The 12,432-nt window shown below is 39.2% G+C and overlaps 1 protein-coding gene across 1 annotated transcript in view; it reads left to right on the forward strand.

The window, feature by feature from the left end:
* Positions 1–12,432, forward strand: part of LOC124545739 (cubilin-like) — a 718,402-nt gene that overhangs the window by 13,564 nt on the left and 692,406 nt on the right. The window contains exon 3 of the mRNA XM_047124681.1: positions 7,703–7,843. Coding sequence (XP_046980637.1) covers positions 7,703–7,843 — 141 coding nt within the window. The remainder of the gene's footprint in view (positions 1–7,702; positions 7,844–12,432) is intronic.

Below are 12,432 nucleotides of genomic sequence, written 5' to 3' on the forward strand. Positions count from 1 at the left end.
ATTCCTATTAAAAAATTCGTCTATGGAGTAGAAGGAGTTGGCCACTAGTAAGTCTTTCAGGCTCCTTTTAAATTGATCTTTACTTGTAACTAAATTTTTTATGTTTGCTGGCAAATTATTGAAGATGAGTGTTCCTGAGTAGTGGACCCCTTTTTGAACTAAAGTAAGTGCTTTTAAGTCTTTGTACAGATCATTTTTGTTCCTGGTATTGTATGTATGAACTGAGCTGTTTGTTGGAAAAAGGGATATATCATTTAGGACAAATTTCATTAAGGACTAAATATACTGAGAGGCAGTAGTTAGTATACCCAGTTCTTTGAAGAGGTTTCTACATGACATCCGTGAATTTACTCCACAAATAATATGTATTACACGCTTTTGGAATCTGAAAACTTTTGTTTGACTTGAAGAGTTACCCCAAAATATTATACCGTATGACATTATGGAATGAAAGTAGGCAAAGTATGCAAGCTTTTTCATTTTTATGTCGCCTATGTCTGCTAACACTCGAATTGCAAATACAGATTTGTTAAGGCGTTTCTGCAGTTCTGTGGTGTGCTCCCCCAACTGAATTTATTATCAAGTTGTAATCCCAGGAATTTAAGACTGTCAACTTCTTCTATCTGCTCTTCTTCATATTTTATGCATATGCTGGGTGGAAACCTCTTACAGGTTCTGAATTGCATGTAGTGAGTCTTTTCAAAGTTTAATGTCAATGTGTTGGCTTTAAACCATTTATTAATATCCATGAAAATATCATTAGCAGATCTTTCTAGAACTACACTCGACATACTATTTATTGCTATACTTGTGTCATCTGCAAACAAAACGAACTCTGCTTCTGGCAGTGTAACTGATGAGAGATCATTAATGTACACAAGAAAAAGCAATGGCCCTAAGATGGATCCTTGTGGGACACCACTTGCAATTTCTTCCCATTCTGATGATGACTGATGACTTAATTCACTAGTCCCTTGTACTGACACCCTTTGTTTCCTGTTAGCTAGGTATGACTTGAACCATTTTGCAGCACTGCCCGTGACACCATAGAATTGGAATTTATTTAAAAGGATGTTGTGGTTCACACAATCAAATGCCTTTGACAAATCACAGAAAATACCTGCTGCTTGTAATTTGTTATTTAATGAGTTAAGTACATTTTCACTGTAGGTGTAAATAGCCTTCTCGATATCAGAACCCTTCAGAAATCCACTCTGTGTTCTTGATAATATGTTGTTTGTGGTCAGATTTTTGAGAATGCTGGCAAAAGTTAAATCGGTCTGTAGTTTGATGGTATCTCTTTATCCCTTTTCTTGAATAGAGGCTTAACATCTGCATATTTTAGCCAGTCAGGAAATGCCCCAGTTATAATTGACTGGTTTCACAAGTAACTTAGAATTGTACTAAACTCACAAGAACATGCCTTAATTAATTTTGTTGATATTTCATCGTAACCACTAGAATGCTTTGTTTTCAAAGATTTTATTATGGAAGTTATTTCTTTTGGTGAAGTGAGTGACATATTCATGTAGCTTCCCTTAATCGGGCAAGTAGTTTAGAAAATTTGAAAAGGGAAATGGGTAGGTTGAAATTAGATATTAGTGAAGTTTGGTGATAGCAGGAACAGGACTTCTTGTCAGGTGAATAGAGGGTTACAAATACAAATAGGTGTAAAGGATTGGGTTTAATAATGAATAAAAAAAATAGGAACACTGATAAGCTCCTATGGATAGCATAGTGAATGCATTGTCGTAGCCAAGTTAGACACGAGGTCTGTACCTACCACAGTAATACACGTTTACATAACTAGCTCCGGAGATGATGAAGAGATCGAAGAAATGTATGATGAGATAAATGAAATAATTCATATAGTTAAGGAAGACGAAAATTTAGTTGTGACGGAGGACTGGAATTCAATAGTAGGAAAGGAAAAGAAGGAAAAATAGCAGGTGGATATGGACTGAGGGAAAGGAATGAAAGAGGTAGACACGAATTTTACATAGCGCATAATTTAATCATCGCTAACATTTGGTTTAAGATTCATGAATAAGTTGTATATGCGGAAGAGGTCTGCAGATAGCGGAAGCTTTGAGACTGATATATAACGGGAAGACACAGATTTTGGAACAAGATTTTATATCGTCCGGCATTTACAGTGCAGATGTGGACTCTAAGCACAATTTATTGGTTACGAACTCTTGATTAAAAGTGAAGAAACTGTAAAAAGGTAGGAAATTAAGGAGATGGGACCTGAGTAAGTTGAAAGAACCAGCGTTTGTTGAGAGTTTCTGAGGGGGCGTTAGGCAACAGTTGACTAGGGCAAGGGAATGGAATACTATAGAAGGCGAGCTTTAAGAGGTTAAATAGTGAAGTGTCCTTGGACAACAAAAGAGACAATGAATTTAACTGATGAAAGAAGAAAATATAAAAATGCAGTAAATGAAGCAGACGAAGGGGAGTACAAACGTCTAAAAAATGAGTTTGACAGGAAGAGCGAAATGGCTAAGCAGGAACGGCTAGAGCAAAAATGTAAGGATTTACAAGCATTTTTCATTGGGGGGAAAATATATACCGCTTACAGAAAAATTAAAGAGGACGTTGGAGAAAAGAGAATCAATTGCATGATTATCACGAGCTCAGATGGAAAACCAGTCTGAAGCGAAGAGGGGAACGCTGGAGGGTGGGAGGAGTATACAGAGGGTCCACACAACGGAGATTGACTTGAAGGTAATAGAAGTGGAGGAGGACGTAGATGAAGATAAGATGGGAGATACGATACTGCGAGAAGAATTTGACAGAGCACTGAAAGACTTAAGTCAAAACCAGACCCTCAGAGGTAGACGACATTCCGTCAGAACTACTGATAGCCTTGGAAAAGCCACCCGTGAGAAAACTCTTCCATAGGTGTGCAAGATGTATGAGACAGGAGAAATACCCTCAGACTTCAAGAAGAATGTAATAATTACGATTCCAAAGAAAGTAGTTACTGACAGGTGTAAAAATTAGCGAACTATCAGTTTAATAAGTCATGGGTGGAAACTACTGACACGAATTGGTTACTGAAGAATCGAAAATCTAGTAGAAGTCAATCAGCGCGAAAGATCAGTTTTGATTTAGGAGAAATGTGGAAATACACGAGGCATTACTGATCCTATGACTTATCTTAGTAGGCAGGTTAAGGAAAGGCAAACCTACGTTTATAGCCTTTGTAGACTTAGGGAAGCTACTTCGTAAAGCAAATATTTTTTCAGACGACCTTCAACAGCAGTGATATACTTGTAGAAATGTATGATACAACTGTTCTGTACCAATAAATATTTATTCACAACCGGTTTCGATCACTGATCATCTTCACAGCGCTGGCAAGAAAAACAAGGAAACAAAGTGAAAACAGGGAATATCAACACATGTTACATTTTCATGAGAATTATCAGTTGGAAAAATTAAGCGTACTTTCGAAAAATGCTGTGCAAACTTCACATGTCATACATGCTATTTAACCAGAAAATACGCCATAACTGACTAGCAAAAGTCAGAGAAAGATACTTCTCACCATGATATTGGCTCAAGCAAGCAGAAAACACTGAAAACATGGAACCATGTAACAACAGTAAGTGCACAGCACCATTGCTTGGGCACAACAACATCCAGTAGTTTAACACACAAGTGTTGATGAAAGAAGCTACAATCCAAAGTCAAACAACAAGGTCAAAGAACAATTTCCAAATTATCTGTGCAATATAGTACAGTCACAGAGAGATACACATACACTAAAATTACAATAAAAGAAATACAATAAATCAGGACAAATTTATAATTATTTCCCCTTTAATTTTATTTATTTTATCCTATTTTTGTCACAGCATTTCAATATACATGATAAAAGGAAAGCAACCATTTGTGAAAACTACCACATAAGAAAAATATACACAGTCATGTACAATGATATGAAATACAACAGTCACATGAGGCTATTGCAATGTCACATGATACTACAGTGTCACGCAATAAAAACAAACTGACTGTGTAGTAAGACCTATATTGTATGAAACTGCACTTAGGTATGCGATGTACGGAAAATTATATTAGGCAATCCAACTACAATGATCATTCTAGCTGGCAGCAGCAAACGACTCAACATCAAATCACATGGATAGTGTACTGAAATGAGGAGCTGCAGACTGTATACAGTATTATGTCACATAATAATCACATAATACTATTAAAAATCCAGTGGTATTACACTTTCACATAACAAACCAAAGATCTGGTGAGAACAAAACCATAATAAAAATGCACATAAATATATAATGTTAAAACATTATGAGAAGTAATAACCACTGAAAAGGGAGCACAAAAAACAAACAACAACCAAAAACATTCCCATGTGAAGTCAATCAAAGAAGTTTAGGATTAAACATTGTGTAACCAATTGAGATGCCAAGGCTAAAATCAGTTCGAACGTTGTCATACAGAAATAGTAATTATTCATATTATTATAACATGTGCGGCCCTACTGTCCATCCCTAACCAGTTTTATTAAACTAGTTTCCAATAATCGGAACATTACATATGCCCAATACGCCTTATATTATCTGACAGCATCAATATCAAAAATCTTACAACAAAGTCATTATCAGAAAATACATACACATCTGTTATCATATCCAAGGAAAGGCATCTGTGAAATTATTCATACTCCATAAAAGCGTAAGAGTTTAAAGAGAGTGGTGAGCGGGGGCACAAAAATCTGAGTAAAATATGCTGTATATCTGAATGGTCAATCCCGTATTATATATTGCTTAATATTTGTACCACGTGTGCAGACCAATTACAGTTTTTATTATGGGACATTGTAGTATCATATGACCTTGCAATAGCATCATGTGACTGTTGTATTGCATATTATTGTACATGAGTATGTATATTTTTCTTATGTCGTGGTTTTCACGAAAAGGTTGGCTTGCTTTTATCATGTGCATTGAAATTAAGTGAAAAAGAAAAACTGGATAAAATAAATTAAATTAAAGGTGAACAAATATACATTTGTGTCTGCTTTTATTGTATTTCTTTTAGTGCATGTGTATCTCTCTGTGACTGTACTATAGTGCACAGATATTTTGGAACTTGTTCTTTGACCTTGGTTTTTGAATTTATTCTCTGACATTGGCTTGTAGCTACTTTGATCAACACTTGTGTGTTAACCTTCTTGAATGTTCTTGTGCCTGAGCAGTGGTGCTGTGCACTTATTTTTACATGGTTCCATGTTTTCAATGTTTTCTGCTTGCTTAAGCCAGTATTATGCAGTGAAGTATCTTTTTCTGACTTTTGCTAGTCAGCTATGGCGTCTTTTCTGATTAAGTACTATAGCATGCATGACATGTGAAGTTGTCACAATATTTTTCGATGTCCCCTCCACCTGCATCATTCCAGATCGACTTTGCCGTGATGTTTACTCAAAAAAAATTCAGTCCAAGTATGACATCGTAGCTATTTCTAACTCAAGAAGTACTTCCACGCAGTCCGAAAAGATACTCCCCCTCCCACTCGGAAGTTCATCAATGCCGAACCGAACGAATGAATACTACCTTCATCTGCACCACTTAGTCCACAATAAGAAGGGTTAAAACGCCTAACAGCAAGTATACCCTGTGCTGCTACGGATACCTACAATCCTGCATCCTGTAAAAATCTACACTTCTTTCCTCCTACACAGCCGTTCAAACATTCCTTCGCCATTGGTACCTCAAACAGACATCTTGTGCTCACCTGTACAGGAACGCTGCACAATGCCTACACCATGCCTTTACTCGTTTAACACTGGGTGGGAACTCCGTAACAACTTTCTTTATACGTGTGGAAACTTGCGGTGACATTCCCGCTCTGAATGTCCATTTCGTTTACACCTCCCACATTGCGGTTTCCTACAGTTTCTTCTAATGTGACAAGGCTAATGTCGTGGAAGGTGACAAAGCTAACCACATCGATAGCACATGATCTCTGCATTAAGAACTACCTTCTTTTCCCTAGTTCTTGTCGGCGTACCTATTTCTTCGCACTCGCCACAGCATCGTTTACAGACTTGGAAATTCTATCCGCGTTTTACGGGCAATATTAGTTGCCAAATCTAGGTAAGAAAGCATCTAGCGCCCTCTGCTCTGCTCCTTGAAGGATGGTTTTGTTGTCTTTGTCATTATCCGAGCATTACAGTGCTAATTCTAAATTATATAATAATCTAAAACGTTAAATTTAAGAGTTTATATGAGGTTACTATTCAGTGGACTGGAAGGATTTGAATCTTAGGGGAGGTAGGACGTCAAACCGGCCGACTTGGAGCAGGAGAAGCATCACAGGACATTTTAATTTCCAGTGTCTATACTTTTACAAATAAATTCATAAAACTTTGTCAGCATCACCAGGAAGGATTCAGGATTCACACTCATTGCAGTGGAAGCTCGAAAACATAACAATAATTTTTTTTGCGTGTGAAAATTCATTTTTTCACTTACGAATGGCTACATTTGTTGCTATAGGTACACTTTTCTTCATAAGTTAGAGAGATTCTTCGATGAATTTTGCACAGCATACATACCACACTTACAGGTGCATGAAACTCTAGAATTTATTTAATTTATGAAAAAACGAATGAGCTGTTGTATTTTAAACTTCATGTTTAGAAAAAACACAAATTTTGTAGTTAATTACCTCAATTTTTACCACAGTTTTTAATAGATACGGAAAAGTCTAGAGTCTCATACTCCTTTAAGTATGGTTTGTATGCTGTGCAAAATTCATCGAAGAATCTCTTATTTATGAAGAAAAGTGCACCTATAGCAACAAATGCTGCCATTACTAAGTGAAAATAAAAGATGAAATTTCACATGTAAAAAAAAATTATTTCGTTATGTTTTACAACTTCCACTGCTAAGAGTGTGAATTCTGAATCCTTCCAGGTCTTTCTGACAAAGTTTTATAAATTTATTTGTAAAATTATAGACAGTGGAAATTGAAATGTCCTGTGGTGCCTCTCCTGCTCCAAGTCGGCCTGTTTGACGTCCTACCCCCCTTAAACCGATACACATTATCTACGTTACATTTGACATGAAATTTTGTCAAATTCCCCACCAGTCATTGATCGCAAATATTTGCTTCTTCACGTTCTTGTAGGTTGCTGAATACATATGTACCCAAATAGCAGACTCCTTTCTGTATTAATGTTAACCCTTTGAAGTCTTTGTAGAGGTTGCTTTTTGCCCTAGAGTTGTATTCATGTTTTTTACTACGGTACTTGTATGAGAAAAGAGAAATATTGATAACGACTTAAAACCTTAATAAATATTTACACTGTAAAGTAGTTGTCAAAGTACCTAGTTTTACAACAGATCTCTGTAAGGTGTTCTAGAAGTAACATTCAATACAATGCTTTTGTACATCTTTATTGTGAAAATACTGAACCTGGAAGTTGAGTTCCCCAGAAAATGATATCATAACTCATGAGTGAAAGGAAATATGCAGAATAAGCTATTTTCTCCATTCATATCAGTAGTTCAAAACACTGGATACTTTCTACTGCTTGTATTTCATTGTTTGAGACGCATGTGTTTACAGCTTTTGGAGTTCTGTGAGAAATACTGGAGATGTGTATTGAGTCTTATCAAAATTCGAAGATAATTATCTAATTTTAATTTTGATTTTGCTGTAGGTGTCCCGGCTGGAGTCTTCTCTCACGAGGCTTCGGAACAGTCTGTCGACGAACGAATGTGCCAGCAACCCTTGCCGGAACGGCGGAACCTGTGAAGACAAGTATAACGGCTTCGTGTGCCGCTGTCCGTCTAACTGGCAGGTCAGTTGTTTATTTTTACACAAGTGGCAAGCATATGCAACAACAAAGTGCGATGCATAATACATACTACTACGGTGTTAACGCATTTGCGACGAGAGAGTATTTTCACAAGGGAACCATTAGGATTTTGAACCTCCGATTCGAGGCATTTTCAATTGCACCGAAATGCATGAAAATAGCTATATGGTGAAAAACGCTTGCTATCTCTCGAAAAAATACGATATACCTACTACGATTAAAATACGTTTACTATTGACAACTTTATCTTGCTTTTATGGCAGACTGGTGGTCACTACTTCGAAATTCTAAGAGCCACGACATAGGATCACTGTGCATAGAGTGTAGATTGCTGTGATCAACGCTTCAAAATTGGAAAACCAAGAACGTTACTGAATGTAAACGATATTATTCAAACAACTTGCTGGGACGCAGGCGAGTGACGTCTTCCACAACTGCCGATATTCCGACAGTTCAACACTTCGTCATTTTCAAGGCACAAATGCAATGAGAGAGCGCAGTGCAAGGAATTGAAATCCTCGATAAGCGGGGCTACGCTGACCAAGAAACGTAGTACGGCGCGCGCGCTCGCACGCGCGCACACACACACACACACACACACACACACACACACACACACACACACACATACCATATGCAGTAAACTACTAGCATCACCACAGAAATAAAGAAGACCAGCGTCAGAAGATATCGATAGCAACGACATAGAATAACGTATAGAGGCAACACCGCGACCAGAGTGAAACAAGCTGAACAACACTACGCCATGTTTTCGGAAGTCAGAACTAATGGGTATAGTACGCGAGAGTTCATAAGGAAATTACGAAACCTTCGGTAAAATAATTAAACACGTGGAAATTCCTGATGTACTGGTGTACAACACAAATGTACAAAAACACTAACAGATAATATTTTTAAACAGTAGGCCTACTAGCTTGAAATAAGATAAATTCATAGTCTTAATGCTTTTGTGCGTGCAGTTATCTGTTGGGGTCAATTCTAGTGTCCGATTCCACTCGTCGGCTTTGAGCGATGACGTCATACCTAAGGCAGAGCCGCTGCATAGAGACAATCTTTGAAAGCAAGTGGTGGTGGTGGTGGTTAGTGTTTAACGTCCCGTCGACAACGAGATCATTAGAGACGGAGCGCAAGCTCGGGTTAGGGAAGGATTGGGAACGAAATCGGCCGTGCCCTTTCAAAGGAACCATCCCGGCATTTGCCTGAAACGATTTAGGGAAATCACGGAAAACCTAAATCAGGATGGCTGGAGACGGGATTGAACCGTCGTCCGCTCGAATGCGAGTCCAGTGTGCAAACCACTGCGCCACCTCGCTCGGTTTGAAAGCAAGTGATCATATTTGTAAACAAACAAATGTAGCATACGATAAAATTACAAACACCGTTCACGTGATAAATTAATTAGCCACAAATTATTCTGACAAAAATTAAAGGTAAGAAAATGAATAAGAACAGAAAAAGAGAAGTATACATGTCTGAAATAAAATATTACCGTAATTTAGTCTAGTAAGAAAAGCACAGAGAACCTTTAAATCCAGTACAGTGTAGCGCATGGCGAAGTAATAATATTATGAATCAGCATTAACTTTCGATACTAATTGTTAAACCTAACGGGACGAGAACACAAGTAACGAGAATTTACAAAAAGTACGGGTCTGAGAAATACAGGACTCGGTAAGTGAAACTGACCTATATAGTTAATTCTAATTACCGATTAAACCATTCCACGATTCGTTATTTAGATCGTTTTAACAACCCGTGTCTGTACTAAAATGTTATTGGATTTCTACATATGGTATTACTATCTTCATTACTATGAAAAACAGAAAAATTTACAAGCTGTACCTACAATATTTACATTCGTCCCCAGGAGCTGTACTGAGTTCTAGTCTTACTAAATGAATAGTTGTTATTGCTACACGTGTATTTTAATTGCTGTCTGTTGCACCACTCGGTAACGGACAGAAAAGAATGTATGGACTATTGCGTGAGTTTGCGATCTGTATCTAACCGTAAATGTCTGTGAAATGCATGGTAGAGGCTACTTCCCATTGCACCACACATTAGGTTTTCCTCCCGTTCCATTCACAGATATGCGAGGACAAATGACTGCTTAAATTATTATGTGAGCTCTGTAGTTAGTATAATCTTGTCTGAACATTCCCGAGGGAGTGATACGCATGCGAGTGAGTATATTACTAGGTTTCTCACTTAACACTGGTTCTCGAAATCTAATATGTCTTCAAACGTTGCCAGATGAGGCTTTTCAGCAATTCCATGCCACTCTCATGTAAATCAAACGGGCCTTTGACACCATTCGTGCTGCTATTCTTCGTAAACGCTAAATATTGTCTGCTAGTGGCATTTGTCAGTTCTTGACGATGCCCAGCTGATGCTCACAATGACGTCGTAGTGGGCGATGAGCAGGGAGGACCGGGCATCTTCTGACGGCTGTGGTTTCCTTGACCATTTGTTCACCAAAAGCCTTACAGCTCTCTGCTGGCTGTCAGTTGGGTATTTAGTATATGTTGTTTTTTGCAGAGTCCCATCAATATATGCTAGATGGCGATATGTGGCGCCGACTTTCTTGCGCAACAGCTGGCGAATCTGTTCCGACTTATACTGCTTACAAAACCATGTGTTGAAATCTCATAGTGCAAAATCCATTGGCTCATTTGTAATTGTTAATATGCCTACGACTAAGAAAATCATACGTTTCTCAAATTGTATGCTACTGTGGTTCAGGCAGTGATTCAAATATAACGTATGATGTTAAATATCTCCGGGAACAAGGAATGAAGTTTGTTCGGCCACAGACACTGACTCGATAAATGGAGAACAGATAACCTAAGTACTATCTGCTCTGGATGTTTTGAAACGAGGATTTAGGTTTAAGGTGAATGGAACTGAAGGTATTATGCTCAGTTACATCTGGAATTATGTGTGGTGCTTCCTTGTAGTACCTTTTATTATATTTATAATTTTTTATGATATCACACTGTTTGATTTATATACCAGACGAGGATTTTTTTTTAGTTCATGAGGATTACTAAAACACTTAATAAAGCTGTAGATCAATGAATTTATTTCTGGATGGTCAAAGTCTCATTCTGTTTTTGAAATATTGTCCACTAATGGAATGGTAATTGACAGTTTTGGTGGAGTGGAGCTGTTAATGTATCCCCAGATCCGTGCCGGCTTTGACTTCCTACAATTTTTCACATTAATTCCTCTGTATTTTACAAAATATATTAAGCCCTGAAGTTCACTACCATAATATTCACAGAAGTTAAAAAACAGCCTTGATGATCACTTTTCAACCCGGAAATCGGTCAAAGTATACCCAGTTTACTGTAGCGACACAGTCCCACGCCGCTGTGGACCCCTGTTTAGTCAACTGACGAGCGCTAATGCGCTCTAGCGGCACGGTCCCGTGGAGCTGTGATCTGTGGGTAGTCAACAGTCGTCTCCTGTGAAGCAGTGAGCGACGCGGCCCGCGAGGGCAGTCACGATGCAGTTTCAGCAAAGTCGTGCCATCGGGAGTGGCTGACGGAACTCCAGCATCATACGTTGCTCACGGCGAATGCGGGACAACTCCATCTGATGGGCAGCAGGAGCGGCAGGCATTGAAGACGGAGCATAGGCTTACGGAAGTCCACAGCCCTGAACATCACTAGGTACCGAGGGGCTGAGCAGCGACCTAAATATCCGAGAGTGGATGAATAGAAGTTCTTCGTCACTTTGACACATGACCACACGGAAATGTGCCTGCACTGTTCACGGCAAGATGCGCATGACATGTCGGCGCGGTTACCCCCCCCCCCCCCCCCCCCCAACACCTCCCCCGACACTGTGGCGGGGAGCAAGCAAAGTACGAGTGTTATTTGGAAAGTATGGAAAGTAAGGAATGATCGGTCGCGAAATGGAAACCACAATGAAAATGAAGTTTTGCACAGGTGTGTTGGACAGTGTCTCTAGTATGACCGTCGATCGCATTACGTCGTTCTTTTCAGTCCTGAGCACACAGGAAGCACACATAAAGATACCTAGAACAATAGTGTCTCCCGCCAAGCACGAGGGCCTGGTGAGAAATTTCGCCTGAAGCTATGCAGCCAACAACCAACGGCCTTGCCGCAGTGATAACACCGGTTCCCGTCAGATCACTGAAGTTAAGCGCTCTCGGGCTGGGCTAGCACTTGGATGGGTAACTATCTGGTCTGCCGAGCGCTGTTGGCAAGTGGGGTGCACTCAGCCCTTGTGAACTGAGGTGCTACTTGATTGAGAAGTAGCGGCTCCGGTCTCGGAAACTGACATACGGCCGGGAGAGCGATGTGCTGACCACATGCCCCTCCATATCCGCATCCAGTGACGCCTATGGTCTGAGGATGACACGACGACCGGTCGGTGCCGTTGGGCCTTCATGGCATGTTCGGGTGGAGTTTTATTTATGCAGCCAACATTACGTAACCGTCGTGCATTTTCATCTTCAAAACAATTCTCAGCCGCATTCTGCAGGGGCAATGAAGATGCTCCTGGATCTTTTTCAATTGGAA

This window comes from Schistocerca americana, chromosome 8, assembly GCF_021461395.2.
Source record: "Schistocerca americana isolate TAMUIC-IGC-003095 chromosome 8, iqSchAmer2.1, whole genome shotgun sequence".
In the NCBI taxonomy this organism is placed as follows: Eukaryota; Metazoa; Arthropoda; class Insecta; order Orthoptera; family Acrididae; genus Schistocerca; species Schistocerca americana.